Source organism: Lipotes vexillifer, unplaced genomic scaffold (genome assembly GCF_000442215.2).
Source record: "Lipotes vexillifer unplaced genomic scaffold, Lipotes_vexillifer_v1.1 scaffold173, whole genome shotgun sequence".
NCBI lineage: Eukaryota > Metazoa > Chordata > Mammalia > Artiodactyla > Lipotidae > Lipotes > Lipotes vexillifer.
The window spans coordinates 1345311-1367302 of NW_006770924.1; the positions used below are offsets into that span (position 1 = coordinate 1345311).

At 40.9% G+C, this 21992-nt stretch overlaps 1 protein-coding gene across 1 annotated transcript; it reads left to right on the plus strand.

The window, feature by feature from the left end:
* Positions 1–377: 377 nt before the first annotated feature.
* DAPL1 (death associated protein like 1) lies at positions 378–21753 on the plus strand. Its single transcript, XM_007446455.1, has 4 exons — positions 378–484; positions 9043–9130; positions 13555–13615; positions 21472–21753. The coding sequence occupies exons 1-4, from the start codon at positions 427–429 to the stop codon at positions 21586–21588; spliced, it is 324 nt and encodes a 107-aa protein (XP_007446517.1). The 5' UTR covers positions 378–426; the 3' UTR covers positions 21589–21753.
* Positions 21754–21992: the final 239 nt, after the last annotated feature.

A 21992-nucleotide genomic window follows, 5' to 3' on the forward strand; every position in this document is an offset into this window, starting at 1 on the left:
TTATAATTGCCTCCTCATTAAAACAACTGATGTCTTGAAGCAAAGATCTTGTCTTGCCCTCCTTGTCATGCGAGTATATGACAAAACCTGTCACATTGTAGATGCACCATACAAACTCGATGGATAAATAGTTAGAAAAAGAATTCCACTGAGCTTGATCCTTTCCCCTTCATCCTGTGAAAGAAAGAGTCCCCTTAGCTGTCTACCTTGACTTCTCAGATGAAGGGAGTAATAAGAAAGTTTTCTTCTAAGAGAAAACTTGCCCCCAAAATGTAGGTTCCCAGAAAAGGTAGAAGACGAGCCCTGTTGCTGCTCAGCAAAGCCCTTAAGGGACCCCGCCCACAGCCCATATAAAGCCAGGGTGCAGTGGGGCAGCCGCACTCAGCCTCCAGAGCACCGGCACTGACCCTGGCCCGGGCACGCGCTATGGCAAGTGAAGTGCAAGTCCAGCTCTCCGCATTGAAAGGGGGACATCCTCCTGCAGGTAGGCTGCCCACCTACCCTCTGTCCTGCAGACAGCAAGACCCCTCGGCGGCTGCTGCCCCTCCTTCCACGCTGTGCCTTCCACAGAGGTGCCCCAACAGAGCAGAGGCTCTCAACCTCCCCTTGTTCCTTTAACTTCCTCCAACCTGAGTTCCTTCTGTCTTTGATCCTTTTAGGCTTCTGTGTAAAAATCACCTGGGGATTTGTCAGGCCCAGTTGAATGAAAACCTAATTCTATGTGGGAGTACAAGGGATTGGGCACTGGTGGAAAGGAGCAGGTGGTGAGCTTGGACCTTCCCTCCCTGGCTGCAGGTTAGCAGCGACCCATTCACACCTGGAAGGTAATTTACTGCCATGGAAACATTCCTCCCTAGAGGTCCCAGCTTTCGGACTCAGTCTCCCGAAGATGCCTGTACATCATCCGACTTCATACCCAGCCAATCCAGCTTCCACACCGAAGAGAGCAACCCAATTTTTCTCTCCCTTCTCAGGCTTTGGGGTCGGGCAGTGTGATCAGTAATGTCTTTTGTCTGTCACCAAGCTGAGGAGCACTTTTTAATAAGGATACTAGCGTGGGAGGGGCTGACTGGAAAAGGTAGCTATCAAGGCATTTTGCAAAGCATCCACAGTTTTTTTCTTTTTGTAAAAAAGGTATGCTATTTATATCAACTCCCTGGAATATGGAAATTAGTTTTATTGTACTTAACCATATGTTCATATAGATTGGCTGAGGCATGCAGGCCTATTTTTAGCTGATTTGATGTTCTCTTTTTTTTTTTTTTTCCTTTTCTTTGCGGTATGCGGGCCTCTCACCATTGTGGCCTCTCCCATTGCGGAGCACAGGCTCCAGACACGCAGGCTCAGCGGCCATGGCTCACGGGCCCAGCCGCTCCGCGGCATGTGGGATCTTCCCGGACCAGGGCATGAACCCTCATCCCCTGCATCGGCAGGCAGACTCCCAACCACTGCGCCACCAGGGAAGCCCCTGATTTGATGTTCTTTTAACTGCCTTTCTTTTTTTTTCCTTAAGAAATACCTCAACAACTTGACCTCTTTCTTTGTTCTTGCCTTTCTCCATTAACAAAATTTATTTACTGGTATCATTCTTTGGCTCCTCTAAGCCAAGGTTATTTCAATCATCTTTGCTGCAGAGGGTGATGGCAGGTATAAACTTCACAAAGCATCAAAAACGGACACAAGGTTCAGTGGCTTTCTGGTGAGCAGCCCAGCCAAAGTCAGAATTGTTACTACTACTTTTGAGTTTCCACTTCTCAGCACCCTGTCCTGGTCTCCTGTGGCAGACTCCTGACTTTTTATGTTTGTCATTGGATTTAGGAATATTTAACATTATCTATATTTAAAATTTATTATGCTAATTAATGATCAAGAACTATCGATGCAAATTATTAGAAGTTTCTACACAAGGACAAAAGAAAACGCCATTCTCTTCCCGCCACTTCCACCCCAATCCTTCATAAAACAGTTCAGCTAACACTTGATTTGCTAAATGACGTTTATGCACAAAGATCACAGGGATAAACTTAACCAAGTGAAAGTTTGAATGAAACCACCGGGAACTTTCTGTCTCCGCCACTAATGATTGCTAATTACTCTGTGTACATAGCCCACCCTGACGCCATCAAGCATGTCACAATGCCTCTGGTATGACAATTAATTATTATGAACTGTGACACTACAGATAAGAGGTTTGGGATAATTAGAATGGAGATGAAGGAAGACTTTTGCCTCCCCACTGAGAACAAGGGAGCAAAGAAGCCTCATCCTTCAGCTTGTCTCGCTATATATTTTAAGTCTGAACCAGATAGCTACTGTACAAAATTGTATTTATAGAACAAAAATAATACATTGCCAGAATTCCATTAAATTTCACCTGATTTTTATAGGCAATGGACAGGTCCATGAAAGTAGGACACAGACATGATGAAAGGTCTGTGAAAGGTCTGACATGGCCTTTGGAATCAGACAGTCCTGGATTTAAACCCCGCTTCCCTTCCACTTCTCTGAGCCTCAGTTTTCTCATCTCTAAAGCAGGCGGTAATAAATAACATTGATATTGTAAGGTTGTTATGACTATTAAAGGAGATAACCTATGTAAGGTACCCAGCACATGAATGTTAATCCCTGTACAATGCAGGCCTAGTAAAACACATAGCCATCAAAAGAAATGATTCTCCTCAATTGCAAGACCTCCTGATGTTTGCAGGCTGCATTCGGCACTATTGCAGTCATCAGAGCAGAATAAAATTGCAGTGGGAAAGATACCTGTGCCTGCTCCATCATGGTTAAAAATGAAACCGCTCCAGAGTCAGCCAGCTGTAACTTTCCCACCTACATAGGGGGTGCTTAGTGGTTTTTCTTTTATGTATATTACTATAATATATTGTACCTCTGTGGATCCTGGTTATAAATTTATGCTGTGAAACAAGACTACATTAACCATGAGGCGGCCTGGGCTCTAGGAAGCTTAGCTTTCCTGCTAAGGATTTTCTGCTGCTTTGGTTTGCCTCGCTCTCAGTTTTTAAGAACTCCATTACCTGGACATTAAAAAATGTGTGAGTAGAAGGTAATCCAAGGAAACCAAGTATGAACCATAAAAAGCAGCAGTTCATGAGTTTTTGTATATTCCTTGCACTTTAATTTGTTTTAAGGCAAATGAGTCAGAGCCATCAAAGGGGTCACCACTGAGAACCCCCAGAGAGAATCCATTTTCTGGCTCATTAAAGAGACGGAAGTTTGGGGAGTGTATCCCCAAGGGTGAAACTAATGCAGAAAATGGGGAGGAAACCATAGCTGCAGAAGGGCTAGTATGGTTTTTTTAAAAAGCAAACACCAGAGGCTTAATTCTCTCCACTCCAGTCTGCTCGTGTCAACTTCTGGGAGTTGATCTGTGAGGTTCAACAGAGAGGTTACGAGACCCACTACCCCACAGGTCACAGGGACAGGGGTTTGATGACAAGAACGGCTGCTATTCACTCAATCCTGTGTGACTGGCACTGCACAGAGCCTTCTAGACACAGCACCAGTACTGCAGACTGATGATGTACCCTCATCCTTGTTTCACAGAGGAGCAAACTGAAAGTCAGCAAGGTCAAGGGACGTGCCCAATGCCACATAGCTGGTGAGAAGGGGCAGAGACGTGACAGTAAAGTGGGCCCAGGTCAAGCCCTCTCCCTCTGAAGCCCTCTCTCCTTGCTTTTCCTGATGAGAGTCTTTTGTCTTGACTGACAGTTTAGAATATGCCAAAAACTCAACAGTGAATGCAAAGTAAGCGTTTTGCAAACATCTAACCTTTTAATTAAAATCTTCAAATGAACGTTCTAAGTCACAAGGCAGAGTTTGCCCAAACCTTTGTGGTGGTCAGCTTTTTCACACACATTCTCCACTGATTAATGAAGGAAAGAAGCTCTTGCACAGTGTTTGGTAGAGGGTAGTTAAGATAAAGAAAGATAAGCCTGCAAGAAAAATTGTGCAATATAGCATTCTAAACTCAAGGGTCAACTTTCGAAAAGTTATAAACTACAAAAGTGGCCACAAAATTATACCTCTCACTCAGAGACAGGAAAGCAGAGTTTCATTTTCTCCATATCAATGTAGATTTTCTAACGAAACTATCCAAAACATCTCTCTCTTACATTTTTAAATCTCTAGTTCATTTTGCGTATTGAAAGGACCTAAGCGTGGAATTATGTAAGTGATTACAGATTTTTACAAATAAATTTATTTATTTATTTTTGGCTGCGTTGGGTCTTCGTTTTTGCACGCGGGCTTTCTCTAGTTGCGGCGAGCGGGGGCTACTCTTCTTTGTGGTGTGTGGGCTTCTTATTGCGGTGGCTTCTCGTTGCAGAGCGTGGGCTCTAGGCACACAGGCTTCAGTAGTTGTGGCATGCGGGCTCCACAGTTGTGGCTCGTGGGCTCTAGAGTGCAGGCTCAGTAGTTGTGGTGCACGGGCTTAGTTGGTCCAAAGCATGTGGATCTTCCCGGACCAGGGCTCGAGCCCATGTCCCCTGCACTGGCAGGCAGATTCTTAACCACTGGGCCACCAGGGAAGTCCTTTACATTCTCTTTACATTTCTTTTGGGATTTGTTTCTCTGAGTACACTATATCCTTTCAAAAGGGAGGGACATGATAGATTTTCTTTTGTAGGTAGATGGGAAGAGTTAGAATCATAGTAAAGACCTTACAATAAAAATCATCTAGTTCAACTTCTACCAAATTCCCCAAAATCCTTCTAAAAATATTCATGGCAGATGCACTTCTTTTCTTTACTTTAACACACTAAGGGACCAGAGATATACTATTGTATTACGCAGTCTTCCTCACTTTAACACAGTTATATGTAGCCAGACTCTGCCTTTCTGGAACTTTCATTCTTTGCTTTCCATTCTCTCCTCTGGAAAAACATAAATAGAAATAATAATAACTACTAATTATTAAGTGCCTACCATGTGCCAGCTGCTTATGTCACCTCTATTCCCTAGGACAACCTAAACAATCAGTATTATTCCCTTTTGAAGGACGCAGAAACTGAGCCTCAGAGGAGTTTATCTTGCCCAAGGTCACAGAGCACAGGAGCGGGTAGAGCTCTCTGACCCTAGGTAACATTTCCTTACCAGTAAATCATTCCTCCTCCACAAGACAGCCCCTAAACTCCTTGAAGATGGCACCATAAGCTTCCCTTGAGTCTTTGCTTCCTCAGAAGCCATCTTTCCAGTTTTCCCAGTCCCTTGTCTGACACGGCTCCTTCACTCTGGTTGCTCTCATCTGGACATTCTCTAAATTGTGCTCTTTCAAATGAGTGGCACAGAGCTCAACATTTCAAAGGTCTTCTCACTTTTAACTGTTGCTTATTTTAACCATAACAAGTGTGCTTCTATAGTTGGCTATAATAACCAGTGGAAGAAAACATGCAAAAACAAAAGCATCAGAGAAAACAAAAGGAACACTAATAGGAAAGTAGTTACAGCACTCCATGTTTTAAAAGCGTTTGTCATAAGGAGGATGAAAGATACTGCTGGGAGAGATACTGAAGGCTCAAGCTCTAGGTCTAGATCTGTTGTGATTTGATTCCGCTTGGTAGAAGAGACTGTGAACCACACCACTCCTCATACAGTGGCACACCCTTCTCAAGCAGTCTTCCAGAAAAAGCCACCCCTTGGTTTATTTCATCTCTGTATTCCAGGGCTATTCAGAAGGTGTTTCCACATTATTTCATTTCTGTTGCTGATTATTTTGTATGCCTTTTTTTCATGTGTGTGTGTGTGTGTGTGTGTGTGTGTGTGTGTGTGTGTGTGAATTTAAAGCAGACCATGTATGAAAATAGGATTTTTTTCCTGGACTGTATCTAATATTACAGAAGTCTGGTGAGATGCCTTTATAATCAATAAAAAAAAAACTTGGTGATTCAAAATGACCAAGTGGAGTTTATTCCATGAACACAAGAATGGTTTGATAGTAAAATATTCATTAATATATATTTATAAAATTTTTATCTATTAATATAATTAACCTCATTAAGGTGAAAAACCATATTATATACATGATGATAAAAAGGCATTGGATAAAATTCAACGTGTGTTTGTAATTTTTGAAGCCCAATGAAACAGTAATAGAAAGATATTTCCTTAATATGATGAAAGAAACATATTTGAATATACATTATATATATTGTAAATATGTGTGTGTGTATATCCAACTAAGTATATACATCATACTTAATGGGAAAACACTAAAAGCAATCCATTAAAAATTAGGATGACAAAGATGTCCATCATCACCGCTATTTAATATTATTCTAGAGAAAGTAATATTATAATTATTTGCAGATTATATAAGTTTTTTTAACCTGGGAAACCTAAGGGAGTCAACAAAAATATTATAAATAATAAGAGAATTCAATAAGATCTGGGTATAAAATCAATGATATTAATATAAGAACAACCATCTGTGAAAGCTATAATGGAAGAATAGACCCTCTCTACAACTACAACAGCAGCAACAAAGAGAAAATACTTAGGGAATAAACCTAACAATAAATGTGTAAGATTTATGTGAACAAGTTACTGAGGGACCCAAAAGAAAATGTAGAAAATGGAAAAGCATACCATGTTCTTGAATAGAGAGCAACCAGGAATATAAAGATGCGAATTTTCCCTTTAAAAAAAAATCTATAAATCTAAAGCAAGACCATTAAAAAACTACCAGCAGGGGGCTTCCCTGGTGGCGCAGTGCTTGAGAGTCCGCCTGCCGTTGCAGGGGACGCGGGTTCGTGCCCCGTTTCGGGAGGATCCCACATGCCGCGGAGCGGCTGGGCCCGTGAGCCATGGCCGCTGGGCCTGCGCGTCCGGAGCCTGTGCTCCGCAAATGGGAGAGGCCACAACAGTGAGAGGCCCGCATAACGCAAGAAAAAAAAAAAAAAAACTACCAGCAGGATATTTTGGAGGGAATTGACAAACTGATTCAGAAGTTCATATGGAAAAATAAATAAGAATAGCTAATAAAATTCTGCAAAGAAAATGTAGCAAAGAAGGACTATCAAAATTAAAACATGTTAGGGACTTCCCTGGTGGTCCAGCGGTTAAGACTCCGCACTTGCACTGCAGGGGCCATGGGTTCGATCCCGGGTCAGGGAACTAAGATCCCACATGATGCATGGTGTGGCCAAAAAAAAAAATTTTTTTTAATATTTTATAAAGCTACAATCATTAAAATAAAGTTGTAATGGCATATAAACAGAGAGGTTAATGGAACAGAAGTCCAACAGGACAAATGGACCAAAAATGTGAACAGTTTATAAAAGAAAATACAACTGGCTTCTGAAACACAGAAATAAGCTCAACTTTTAATAAAATATTAGAAAGGCAAATTACCTTTCTTTTTCTTATTGGTTGATAAAGCCAAACATTTTCTAGTTCTCACTGTTGCTTGAGGTATAGGGAAACAATCACTGTCATCGTGGCTGGTGAGATTGTAAACTGGTGCAACCACTGTGAAGGGTGACTTGGCAAGATTTAGCAAAATTTCAAATGCACATACTCTTAAGAATTAACAAGATCACTTCTAGGAATTTATCCCATGAATATACTTGCACTTGTGCAAAATTATATATATGCAAAGGATATTCATTGCAGCATTGTTTGTGATAGCAATGGATTAGAAACATCTAAAATGGCCAGCGGTTGGAAATTGGTTAAGTACACACAGAATGTTCAAATAAAGAAATTTTAAAGCAGATGTTAAAAAGAAAGATATTCTCTCTATATATATATCGATAGGGAACTTACTCCAAAGTACGTGACTGAATGAAAAGTATAAACAAACAAGTTGTAGAACAATGTATGCTGCCATTTAAAATATATAAAATATATAGGTATGTGTATAGAATGTCTATCGATGAATACATAGGGACTTGTTAACGTTAGCAGTATCTAGGGAGATGAACTGGAGGCCTAAAAATAATGGTAGAAGGGAGACTGCAGACCTTTCCATGATTTTTGAATTGTGTGCCTTATGCATGTACTATTACATAATCAAAAAATTTTATTAAATAATAATTTTAAAAGAAAAATGCTGAAGTCAATTCACGAGGGCATTGAGAAATAGGTTTTCCTATTTTTCACTTTATTGGAGCCAGTTTTAGAAAATTGCCAATCTGACATTTCCATAAAAAGAATTAGGTTCAAACAAATCAATGTCCGTTTAGCTTTTTCTCATTTGAGCTTGTCAGATTTCAGATGTGCAGATTTCCTGGGAACAGAAAAAAGTATTTGCTTTGACTTGCAATCTGAAATGGGCTGCTCCTTTTCAAAAGTTGATTTCATCTGACATTGTTAAACACTTGAATTGCTGTTAGGTCATCTGTAGCCTAATTAACACTAATTGATCTCTGGAATGGCAGGATTATTGATGCAGTTTAATTACTCGTTAGAACATCTGAGCTCCTCCAACATCGGAGGTTTGGGGTCTGGGATGGAAGGTGGGCATCTGGTGGGATCAGAAGCATCTCTCTTGAATTAAATGCCTGTTACCACCACATGCCCCAACTTTTGGCTCATTCTTCAATCTAGCTTTTGAAAGCTTTGGTTGAAAAAAATTTTTGCAAGCCTTGCACTTTAATCTTGTGGGAAAACAGAAGGGTCACATTGTAATTGTCGGTTGCTGTCATGAAGAATGTAATTGGTTTGATAATAAGAAAAAATGTTTTTCAGTAAAATGCCTGAGGGAATAAATTGTTATCTCCTCCCCAAATCGAAGGTGTAAACACCTCTGCCTTTTTTAGCCTCAGGTCCCCCTCTCCCAACACAGACAAGCAAAAACCTTAGCCCTTCTCTCCTTCCCACCTTGTTTGCCCCAAATATTTTTTTCTTCTGTTATGCTAGTTCAGGGTACCTTTTGATTATGTTGTTTTAGATTAAAGTTTAGCTCTTCGAAAAGTCCTGAAATTCTTCAAATCTACAATAAATTCATACCTTGAATAACAAAGCAAACTTTCTCTTGCTGCCCTAAATATGACTCCCTTGTTGATGCTCATTTGTTTATAGTGAAAGCTGGAGGAAAGCGAATTTCCAAAAAACAAGAAATCGGCCTCTTGGAGAGACACACCAAGAAAAGAGGATTAGAGAAAACAAGGTAGGGGACTCTGCTTAATTTCTTTCCCTTCTTCATCTTGATTTTTAAGTGACTCTACTGCCAGAAGTCAGAGGCTTCGCTGAATCTTAGGACAAACCAAGGCTCCCTAGGCACTTACTAACTAGAGTTAGAGGCAGCTGGCATGGTGGGGTGGGGGTCAGCATCGGAGAGGGGGTTAGCTACCCTCTGGAGGACTCTCTCTGCCCATCCTCCTCTTCCCTGCAGCCAGCGCAACTGCCTCCTGCTTAAAAAGCAAGGTCCTGAATGCATCCAAACAGGACTCACATCCCTGTATCTTATTTTCACCTTAGCCTTTAAAGTACTGTCCCTAAGCTGGCCTTGTGTTTGTAATATGCTTTCCGCTGAGGCAAATCCGAATTAAAAATAAATGTGCTTTTATTTTAAATTCCTCACTCAATTATTTAGAAAATAATGGCCACCGTATTTGGCACATCTGGAAGGAATTTGGATACGGAGGTTGTTCTCTCCCTGCTCCTTCCGCAGTAAACTTGACACACTGCACCTTTCTCAGAGCTAAGCAGAGAGCCGTGGGCTGGATCTCATGTACAAATGGCCCAGCCCCTCTATGCCTTGGGTAAGAAAAATAGTGCCTTCAAAAAGAAGTGAACATGTGAAACTAGCTCCTCCAAGTAGAGGCGCTTCAGAGCCTATTTCAGGATGGTTTCCATAGGTGAGCTCATGAGTGATTCAAAAGGAGTGAAATAGAGGATGCTCAGATACATCCTTAAGAGTTAAAATGGTAACAGCCTCAGAAAGAAAGTGTGGAGGGAAATAGGCTATGGAATTTCTCGGGGGTTTTTTGTGGGTTTTTTCTTTCTGTATAAAATTACTTTTTGGATCACTTTAAAAGTTTTCTTCTCAATTTCTGGGAAGGAAACTTTTAGAGGATTTTTCTACTTAAAAATGAAATACTCTGGGCTTCCCTGGTGGCGCAGTGGTTAAGAATCCGTCTGCCAATGCAGGGGACCGGGTTTGAGCCCTTGTCCGGGAAGATCCCACATGCCGCGGAGCAACTAAGCCCGTGCGCCACAACTACTGAGCCTGCCCTCTAGAGCCCCCGAGCCACAACTACTGAAGCCCGCGTGCCTAGAACCCACAAGCCACAGCTACTGAAGCCCGTGCGCCACAATTACTGAAGCCCATGTGCCTAGAGACTGTGCTCCGCAACAAGAGAAGCCACCGCAATGAGAAGCCCGTGCACCGCAATGAAGAGTAGCCCCCGCTCGCCGCAACTAGAGAAAAGCCCACGCACAGCAACAAAGACCCAACGAAGACCCAACGCAGCCAAAAATAAAATAAGTAATAATAATAAAAAATAATAAAATTAAAATATAAGAATTAAAATTTTAAAAACTGAAATACTCTATCCAAAATATATAAAGAACTCATACAACTCAGTAGCAGGAAAGCAAACAAGCCAGTTTAAAACTGGGCAGAAGATTTGAATAGACATTTTTCCACAGAAGATATACAGATAGCCAACAGGTACATGAAAAGGTGTTCAACATTATTAATCATCAGGGAAATGCAAATCAAAACTACAATGAAATATCACCTTACATCTGTCAGAATGGCTATTAACAAAAAGTCAAGAAATACCAAGCTGCGTCAAGGACGTGGGAAAAAGGGAACCTCTGTCCACTGATAGCTTGTAATACACATTGGTGCAGCCCCTGTGGAAGGCAGTATGGAGTTTCCTCAAAACATTACAACTACAACTACCATGTGATCCAGCAATTCCAATTCTGAGTATTTGTCTGAAGAAAATGAAACCCTAACTTGAAAAGATACATGCCCCTCCACATTTACTGCAGCATTATTACAGTAGCCAAGACATGGAAGCAACCCAGGTGTCCATCGACAGATGAATGGATAAAAGAATGTGATACACACACACACACACACACACACACACACACACACACACACACACACACACACACACACACACAGAGAGTGTATAGAGACAAAAAACAGAGAAATACTGTTCAGCCATAAAAAAGAAGGAAATCCTGCCACTTGTAACAACGTGGATGGACACTGAGGGCATTATATTAAGTGAAATAAGTCAGAGAAAGACAGTGCCATATGATTTCTCTTGTATATGGAATCTAAGAAGAAAAATAAACAGGACAACAACAGCAAAAACTCGAACTCATAAGTGCAGAGAGCAGATTAGTGGTTGCCAAAGCTGGGGGGAGAGGGGATTGGTGTCTGGGGTAGAAAATGGGTGAAAGAGATCAAGAGGCACAAACTTAGAGTTATAAAATAATTAAGCCCTGGGGATGAAATTATAGCATGATGACTATAGTTAATGATACCGTATTGTATATTTGTAAGTTGCTAAGAGAGTACAGCTTAGAACTTCTCATTACAAGAAAAAACATTTATGTATGGTGAGGGATGTTAACTGGACTTATTGTGGTGCTCATTTTGCAGTATATACAAATATCAAATCATTATGTTGTACACCTGAAACTAATGTAATATTATATGTCAGCTGTACCTCAACGTTTTTGTTTTTTTTTTTTTTTTTTTAGCGGTACGCGGGCCGCTCACTGCTGTGGCCTCTCCCGTTGCGGAGCACAGGCTCCGGACACGCAGGCTCAGCGGCCATGGCTCACGGGCCCAGCTGCTCCGTGGCACATGGGATCTTCCCGGACCGGGGCATGAACCTGTGTCCCCCGCATCGGCAGGCAGACTCTCAACCACTGTGCCACCAGGGAAGCCCTATAGCTCAATTTTTTAAAATTTGCCCCTTTGGCATTAAGCTTTTGTTTCTTCTGAATCAGAAAATAACTATCGCATAATTAAAGCAAAGCTATAAGTCCTCAAGGGTGGGAGTCACATATTATTTATCTCCTGACCCAGCATCTAGGACAGTTCCTAGAACAGAGAAAGCACTCTGTAAATGACGTTACACTGTCATTGAATTGCCAGCCGGTTAACTTCAAAAACCTATCCTGCCACTAAAACCTGACTCAAGTGTAAGCCCTGTTTAGTGTGACACCGGTAAACATTCCTGGGCCAGGGGCTCAGGAGCTAGAGTCATAGCTTGGAAATGACCTTCTAGTTGGCAGCCATGGACAGTTCATCCATTTCTTTGTGCCTCAGCAAAAGGGACTTACTGTTAATTCTAACATCAGGTGAACACTGCAGGAAGAGGAGCTGCCTAGAGAGTCATAAAGTGCTGCTTGGAACCCTCTTAAAAAAATTCAGGGCTTCCTTGGTGGCGCAGTGGTTGTGAGTCCACCTGCCGATGCAGGGGACACGGGTTCATGCCCCGGTCTGGGAAGATCCCACATGCCGCGGAGCGGCTAGGCCCGTGAGCCATGGCCGCTGAGCCTGCGCGTCTGGAGCCTGTGCTCCACAACGGGAGAGGCCACAGCAGTGAGAGGGCCGCGTACCGCAAAAAAAAAAAAAAAAAAAATTCAATTGCTTTCTAATAGTCATTAAAAGATGGGAATTGGACCGCTACAGAACTTAAAACAGCAGAAAAATAGCTCTCTTGTCCTGTTTACCAGGGATAGATACAGGTATGTGGAAGCTGAATCTTATAGAATTGGAGGACCATTTTAAGGAAAAATAATATAAAATTACAAATATGAAATGGCTAGGGTCCCTCCCAGGGCCTTGAAAGGAGACTGTGCAGTGAGAGGCCCTGAAGCTTCCCTAGCTCCCCCATGAGTCACCTCTGCTCTTTATATCTGCTTTGTGGGTGTTTGCATGGATAGGATTTCCTCCTTTTTGTGGACAAACACCTCCTTATATCTTCTAGGAGAATAGCTTTTGAAAAATATAGCGTAGAAAATAAATTTCTGAGCATCATCAATCTGTGTCCATATCCCAATAACTTCTACTAACCAACACAAACCATCCAGAAAAAAGTATGGCAAGCGCAGAGTTCCCTTCAAGAAATTACACTGTAAGCTCAGCCCTGATTGAAACTCTCCTAGCAAATAACTTGGCCCGAGAAAAGAAGCCAGACACAAAAGAGTACCTGCTGTATGGTACATTTTATGATATACAAATAAAGTCAAAACTAATATATAGGGCTGTAAGTCAAGGTAATGATTATTCTTAGGGGCAACTGGTTTGACTAGTGTTCCAAGTTTGTGAATGTTCACCAGCCTACACATTGATAACATGTGCACCTTTCTGCATGCATGTTGTACTTTGATGAAAAGTTTTAAAATATTAATTATAATAAGTTGGCCTGCAAAGCTCGTTGTAGTACATGGGCATACAGAGTAGGACTTTTTAAATTTTTATTTCTGTCTTCCAGAAGTAGCCAAGCAGAATGAAAGTTTAAAGGCCAAGTAGAAAACCCTCTGTAAAAATGGTTTAGCCTCTTTAGTGGGAAAGTTTCCATTTCTATGTGAAGTTTCTTTTCATCTTCACAGTGCCATTGCGAATGCTGCCAAAATACAGACGATGGATGCCCTGAACGATACGCTGGAGAAGGTGACCGTGGGTGAGGTGCATCACGTGATGCTCCCAGCCAGTATTCACCCAGCCGATCAGGCTGCATGGGTGAATGAGCTGATGACCACTGGGGTGTTTTCCAGCTCAGAGGTTTGATGTCCTTGTGAAAGAGTCTGCTCTCAGTTCAAGGAACACGAAGTGGTTTTGATGAGAAAAGCTGATGCTCCCAAATTCCTAGTGTCTATTTAATAAATCATTTCAAAAATAACATAGTAAATTAAGCAAGAATCATGATGCCAAATTGGCAGAACTTGACGTTGCCATCCCAAATATTTATTGGAAACACTGGCCTGTTGTTATAAAAAAAAAGGCAGCCTGTGTTTTGGGAATTCAGTCCTTTTTGAACTTCCTCCCCACCGCTGCCCTCCCAACAGGAAATGTTTGATTTGAGGCCAGGGTGGGTGGTGGAGGGTTGCCCATTTGGGGGCTGGAGGAAGCCTGGGCACTGGCTGACTTTATCTAGTAAAGTCTATTTATGAAGGTGGTTGACCATTGCTATTTTTATTTCTGTATCTTGAATTCTTTCTAAGTAGCTCAGGAAACTCGGAAAATTCTTCCCACATAGACAGTGGTTTAGTTTTGGATTCAATCTTTTGTTTTTAAATGTTGTAAGTGAGCTGAGTGAGGGTCCTTATTCTACTTCTAGGGGGCGGGTGCATTGAATTCAGGCATTGAAGGACCACTCTTTCTGCTGCCCCCATATATATTGAAGAGACAGGACTGCGCGGGTGTCCTTCGCAGAAGGAAGACTTGGTGTTATTACCAAAATCAGGGGTCTGAAAAAGATTAGAGTAGAAACTGTGCAGCTAGACTTCTGAGACCCCCGTTTGGCACTGGCTTCTCCACTTGCTACCTCTAAGGTCTAGAGCAAGTTACTGATCCCGTGCCTCTGATTCGTCATTTGTAAAATGAAGATAAGGAAGAGGATATACATACTTCAGATGGCTGTTGAGTGGAATCAATGAGGTTCACACACAGGAAGTTCTTAGAGCAGTGCCCGACACAGAGCAAGCTGCCTGCACTCTCTGCTCTAATTAGTAACATCTGTTTCATGGCAATGAAAAGAAAAGGTGTGTCTGAAGCCCATGAGGCAAGTAGTATCAGGCAAGATCTTAATGATAGACGAAAGCTACAGAGCCTTCTCACGTAGGGCGGCTTGGTTCTCCCATCAGATCGGAAGGGGGGCGGTCATAAGTGACTCTTTGCCTTCCTGACTTTAGAAGAACGGCAGGGATGGATGATGACCTGCCACGCACATTCTCCGGCCCCTGCCCACTAAATGCTTCTTCCTCAGGGGCAATAGAATGTCCACAGTAAGTAGAGCTAAGTGGAATAGATACATTCCTCTAGAATATATGTTAACCCAAAATAAAATGTTTAAAGAGAGTGGTCAGTAAAGGTTGATTATGCTGTGCTTTAGGTATGATGCCAGAGCCTTTATTGTTTATTATAGACACGTGCATATGTCTATGACATAAAGGGTTCTTTCCCTTTCAGTTAAAAATATCACTTCTGAATCTCAAAGATAAACAGAAGAATCAAATAACAACAATAAATTGTATTTAGAAATCATAAGAAAATATTGAGTTGGTGTGCTGTTACAAATATTTTTAACAGCAATTATATCTGTTTTTTTTTTAAAGCCGCTTTAACACTTAGCTCCATGTCTACTGGCATAGGTCTGTGGCTAAGACTGCATAGATTACTGGTTAGAACAGGTTCTGGCATTCTGGCGTCAGATATCAGGTGCCTGGGTCCTATGCTGACTCCGACACTTGCTAGCTGTGTGTCTTTGGGCAGGTTTCTTCACTTCTCTGTGCTTCTGTTTCCTCACATGTAAACGAGAATGTGGTTTATAGTATCCACTTCACGAAGATGTTGTGAGAATAAAATGAAGGTATAGAACATGTGCAAAGGACTCAGCACAGAGCCAGACACAGTTAGCCCGCAGTAAGTGTTAGCTTCTATTCCCAGGGAGATATCCTACAGGGCATCACTTGGAATCCAGGCAAAGGATAAGAGGCCAGCAATAAAATCAAGTCCCAAGATTACCATAAGTCACGGTCTTGAATATGGAAGTCGGTGGGATCCACATGACCCCTTACAGCTAAGAAAAATCTTGCCTGAATCCATAATTCAACCTGAAGCATAGTAGGATTTCATAATAAAAAAGGTCAACCTGGGGTGGAAAGACCAATGCCTTTTAAGAAACAGATCTGCTGAGATCAGTGGTTGCCAGAGAGTGGGAGGAGGGGTTGACCACAAAGTGACAGGAGGGTATTTTAGGGGGTGAAGGAACGGTTCTATATCTTGACTGTGGTGGTGTTCACAGATGGTATGCACTTGTGAAAACCCATAGAACTAAACACTAAAGAGGGTATCTATTTTACTGTAGATAAATTATACCTTATTTTTTTAATGAAAAGAAACGCATAACTAGCAGCAACGAAGAACCAACGCAGCCAAAAATAAATAAATAAATTTAATTAAAAGAAATGCATACCTATACAGCCTAATATAAAGAAATAAGACATATAAAATATAGAGATTTAGGGTTTCCCTGGTGGCGCAGTGGTTAAGAATCCACCTGCCAATGCAGGGGACACGGGTTCGAGCTCTGGCCCGGGAAGATCCCACATGCCACGGAGCAACTAAGCCCATGCGCCACAGCTACTGAGCCTGTGCTCTGGAGCACACTAGCCACAACTACTGAGCCCGCATGCCACAGCTACTGAAGCCTGCGCACTCTACGGCCCGTGCTCCACAACAAGAGAAGCCACCACAATGAGAAGCCCACGCACGACAAGGAAGAGTAGCACCTGCTCTCCGCAACTAGAGAAAGCCTGTGTGCAGCAATGAAGACCCAGCACAGCCAAAAATAAATAAAATTAATTTATTAAAAAATATATATAGAGAGAGAGATAGATATCTGATGATAAATTTTCATCTGCATTACAATGATTTTTCCAACAATATATATTGTCATGAAGATCTAACAATATACAACTGGCCAGAAGAAATATAGTAGCAGAAATGAGGGTCATAGCCTCTGCATTTATTAACATTCCTTCATGCCCTCAGCTAGAATTATGTCTAGTTCCTAGAACCCATGTTAATTCTCATACCATTTTAAGAACTTAGAGTCCAAAACAGTGACAGTTATAGCCCTATTCATAGGAGCTCAGCAACCATTCAATCATGGCAGGAAATTTCTATGCCAATCATGTCTGGATACCCTACTTTAAAGCCAACCAAGGGTTTAAGATTTGGGAGATTGGAAAACAGTTCCCAAGAGGTTGGAATTGTACAAATCTAAGTGGGAAGCAGCCTAAAATTTTCCCTCCCACTCTGTCCCCCACTCATCTGCACACAGACTTCACTCCCCACTACCTTTCTAGGTACGTAGGACCCTCCCTTCTTCTCTAGTCAGTCTTTCCCACCTCTAACAGCCCTAAATACTGAGAGAATTCATGTTGCCCACTGACAGGCCACATCATGTGTTTATTCCTGCAGAAGAGGGGTTGTGTAACCCCAAAGCTCTCTAAGATAAAAATCTAGGAGACCTGGTCTTAGACCAAGTTCCATCTACCCCTTAGAGTCACGTAGCTCCCCTGAGATCTACGATTGCTCGTTTACTTAATTATTTTAAGGCAAGGACTGAGAGAGAATATTACTGCCAAATATATTCATTCTCTCGATAGTTACAGAAGTTAAGTTTGGCAATAGTTGTGAAGCTTCTCCCAACATAAAAGTATCCAGTTAAACCATTAGTAACGGGGCTGGGTTATAGTGCAGACGGGGGTGGAATGTTGAAGCCTAGTTAAATTGGGGCCACTTTTCAAGCTGCCAGCTATGTCACCAGGGCCAAAGTTAGTGAGATGTATGTGAAATGGGATCCTGGGGGAAAGGAAACTATCAAAGGCATCTGCAAATCTAAAAAGGTTTCTCTTGTTCTGTGTAGGATGATCCTTGAGTTTCATTGACTCAAGCTGAATGTTTTGTTTTAAGCACTTTGCTTAACGGGGTGTGGAAATCTAAGTGCCAGCATTCAGGTTGGAAGTTAACACCCTTCAAAGATGAATGGAAGAGCTGCCAGTCTTCTAATACCACCTGACTTCAGGCTCTAAAACAAAACCTGCCACTGACTTTTTAATTTCTAGAACTTCTTTCATAGCTCTAATCATAAAGACTTTTACCATATACTTCTTTGACTTTTTCTCTGAAACGAAAAATGTAGGCTCTGAGGTCACAACTACCAAAAATGAAGGTAAATTCTCAATGTGGAAGTTTCTATTGATCTGCTTTTCAAGTTCAATATTTTGCCCCTTATGGGATGGAGCCAGAGCCAGGAAGAATCCTTACACATATCCTTCTTTCTCTTGTGGGGTTAACCTAGATTCTTTTACCCTAATGAGTCAGACAAACACCTTTCATTCTACAAACCCTATCATTTTACAAAGATTAATGATGAAAAATCCAAAGTGTCCCCAAAGTTAAGATGTCAGACTAAAGCACAGGTTGTAGGTTAGAAAGCTATTCCTACTTATTTCTAGTCTGGACTTGAATATAAAATGTTCCTATCTCCATTGGTTTAAAATCTACAGGAAAGAATCAGGGCATTTAATGATTGACTATTATTTACAGTTCCATCATCTGAAGGTAGACCCTTTGTAGACTCTCCACCCACAACCCCCAAGTTTTTCTATATTAGGATGCTCCTGATTGAGTGGGTGGGGTATTTGAGAAAGAGAATTTGACTCTCTGGTTGTGTTTTCACCTGTCCCTATAAAGCCCTTACCCTCTGCAACTTGTACATTTGTAATTTAATAATTATGGGCAGTTTATCTAAGGCTGTTATCCTTGCCAGAATTGTTTCCACTATTTTCTCAATCCTGTTGATTTTTTTCCCCCTAAATTTTGCCAGACCAGTTCACAGATGGCCAACAGCCCCTAGGGGCAGTCTCCCATTCATTCTGATCTGTGGCATTCCTCTTTTGAGAAGCAGCTCAGCAGAGCTTTTACAACCTCAGTTAAATGCCTTAGTTGAAAGGTAGCCCCTAACCCTTGTGCATTCCTGGTGAGAATGTAAAATGGTGTAGCCACTATAGAAAACAATATGGCAGTTCCTCAAAAAATTAAATATTGAATTCCTGTATGATCTAACAATTTTACTTCTGAATATATAGCCAAAAGTATTAAAAGCAGAAATTTGAAGAGATATCTGTACAACAGTATTCATAGCAACATTATTCACAATAGTTAAAAGATGGAAGCCACCCAAGTGTCCATCAGCATATGAATGGATAAACAAAATGTGGTCTATATACATGCAATGGAATATTATTCAACCTTCAAAAGGAAGGAAATTCTGACGCATACTACAACATGGATAAATCTTGAAGACATTATGTTAAATGAAATCAGCCAGACACAAAAGGACAAGTATTACCTGCTTTCACATTTATGAGGTACATGAAATAGTCAGATTCACGGAGAGAGAAGGTAGGATGGTGGTTACCAAAGGCTGGCAGAGGAGGTAATGAGGGATTATTCTTTAATGGGTACAGAGTTTCAGTTTGGTGTGATGAAAACGTCCTGGAGATGGATGGTAGTGATGGCTATACAACAATGTAAGTGTATGTATTGCTGCTAACCTGTGTATTTGAAAATTGTTGAAATGGTAAATTTTATGTTTTATGTATTTTATCGCAATTTTTTATTTATTTATTTATTTATTTTTTAACATCTTTATTGGGGTATAATTGCTTTACAATGGTGTGTTAGTTTCTGCTTTATAACAGAGTGAGTCAATTATACATATATATATGTTCCCATATCTCTTCCCTCTTTGTATCGCAAGTTTTTAAATGATCAAAAAAGGTAGCTCCTGAATTGTGGAGATAACCCTGGAAATGATCAAATAATGAGTTAGTGCCAAATTAAGCGATAAGTGTATCCTCACACACCATTCTCCTCTCCCCTTTCCTTTCCCGCCTCCACCCATCATCACTCTGACACCTTAAGAGCAACAATCAACATTGTGGTTTTCTCTCTTCTTTCTCACCTTGTCATCTTGCCCCATCCATCTCACCTTGGCTAATCGCCCAGTTTTCTGTTATATCAGAATTATTTGTTCGTTTCCTTTCCCACCCCCCTTTACCTTACATTTGACTTTAAGTAACTTGCCAAGTAGGTCTTCCTACCTGTAATCTCTTGAATGTGATTTAGAGCTAACCTGAAATAATCCATCTGTTTTAGTTGACGCTAAAGACACCTAGTCTGGAAGAAAACTACTGAAGTCAATGACCTCTTAAGTTTCCTTCTGGTTCTAACGTTAAAAGAAAAACGAAACAAAACACTCTGCCCTTACCACACTATAAAATGTATGTCATGTGGCCCAATGATATCTGATCTGACAAAACAATAAATCAGCAGCTCTTTTGTTAGATTATAAAGTAATACTTATAACCAATACCTCAATTATGTTTCTTCCTTTGTACTAGAATGCCAGCATAGACCGTCCTTGGGTTTAATTATTACATAACTTTTACCTTCTCATTGTAAAGAAAACTTTTAGAGAAACAAAGACAAAGTAAAGAAAAAGACTAGGAATTGCCCATAATTCTACCCCTCAGAGATAATCATTGTTAACACTTCAGTGTATATTCTTCCAGTATGTTTAATTTGTTTAAGACCAAGAAGAAAGAACTTTCTGGAGCCAAGTTTCACATGAAAGGGAATGCTGTGTGCTCAGAGCTCAGGGACATTTGAGAAGTGATGTAAGAAACATATGTTTTCCCTGGCTTAGAAGAGCCCAAACAAACCATAAACAGTGTGATGTTTGGGGTCATGAAAGTTTATCTCCCCTTTTATTTGAGTGTCGAGGCAAGGGCATCTAAGTTCAATAGTGATAAATTAAATTCCTAGTGAGCTGAGGCATCCCTTCCTTGCTGGCTAGGGAAGGTGTTCTTAAGTACCTTTATATTGAATCAGTGGGCTTGAAAACCAAGAACTGGAATGGAACCGAAAGGCCTCTGGGTCCAAATTCTCCTCGGAAAACTATGCCTGAAAGACTTGCAACATTGGGCATCCTTCCCATCTTAAGCTGTCCTTAATGTAAATTCCATAAGGTCTCTTGGTTCCATATGAAATTCCTCTTACTGTCAAATTCTCAGTCTGTGTTAATTTCAATCTGTTTAAGCTCATTTCCTCATAGATGTCTTCTGCAGAGATGACTAGTGAGAACTTTTGTTACCTGAAGCTAATAAGTCATTCCTCAGCCTTCTCTTTCCCAGACTGTTTATTTGAACCTTATAAAATGGCCAGTTTCACGTACTTCAACCTAAACATCCCCTAACTTCTTTCAGAGGCTCTTTATTTCTGATCTTCTGGCATCTGAGGCGTTCTTCCTCCCCACCCCAGGACCCTCTTCAATGTCCCCATAGCCTTCTTAGCATATAGTGTTCCGTATATGCATAGTAGTGCCAGAATAATTTCTAATATTGGAGGACTGATGAAGATATTTCTACCTTTAAAAATGTCACTTCAAAACATTATATATATATATATATATATATAATTTATATAATTATCCTATATATAATATATTTTATAATTTTAAAAAATTAGAAACACACTAACGAGGGAAAACCCAGGTTAACAAGTATATCCATGGATACAGAGCTAGAGGTGCTATGGGAAAAAAAGATACTATCAAAGAAGTAAACAAAACTGTGAAATTCCTCTGACCAGCTGTTTTATTTTCTACCTACTTTAATACTTTATGACCAAAAAGATCCAATATGCTCATTTTTTTCTTTCCTCCTCACCTTTAGCTCAGCCATAAATTTCCAGCAATAATGCACATGGCACATCAAAAACCCAGACCTGCTCTGGAGAAGGTCACTCCACTGAAAAGGATCTACATTATTCAGCAGCCTCGAAAATGTTAAGCTGGGATGTAAAACACAGCCGTCTAGCCAACTGCCTCTAATATCTGAGAGCTTAGCAAAAAGGACCAGCTTTCCACAGGCCTAGTGCACTTTCTTGGTAAATAAAACAGCTTTTGTATCTTCTCTCTGACTTTAGGTAATAAAGCATCCAAAATTGCAAATCCAGTTCATTCCTGGGCCTCATTTTGGTCCTAGTCAGGATCCCATTGATGTTTACGTGTGTAATTTTGTTGAATAAGTGGAGAATCTAGAATACTGGACTACCCACTCCACCTCCCTGGATGCAGACCGAGTGGTTCCACCCACAGTGAGTTCTCCTTGAAGGCAAAGGTTAGGCCAACATTCTATGCAAACGTAAGGAGTGACTCTTCTCAGTGTGTTTGTATAACATGCTCAAGTTTTCA

Coding starts and splice junctions, on each gene's coding strand:
- DAPL1 (XM_007446455.1), top strand. CDS start 427: ATGGCAAGTGAAGTGCAAGTCCAGCTCTCCGCATTGAAAGGGGGACAT. Junction 485..9,042: donor AGGGGGACATCCTCCTGCAG/GTAGGCTGCCCA, acceptor ATTTGTTTATAG/TGAAAGCTGGAGGAAAGCGA. Junction 9,131..13,554: donor AGAGGATTAGAGAAAACAAG/GTAGGGGACTCT, acceptor TCATCTTCACAG/TGCCATTGCGAATGCTGCCA.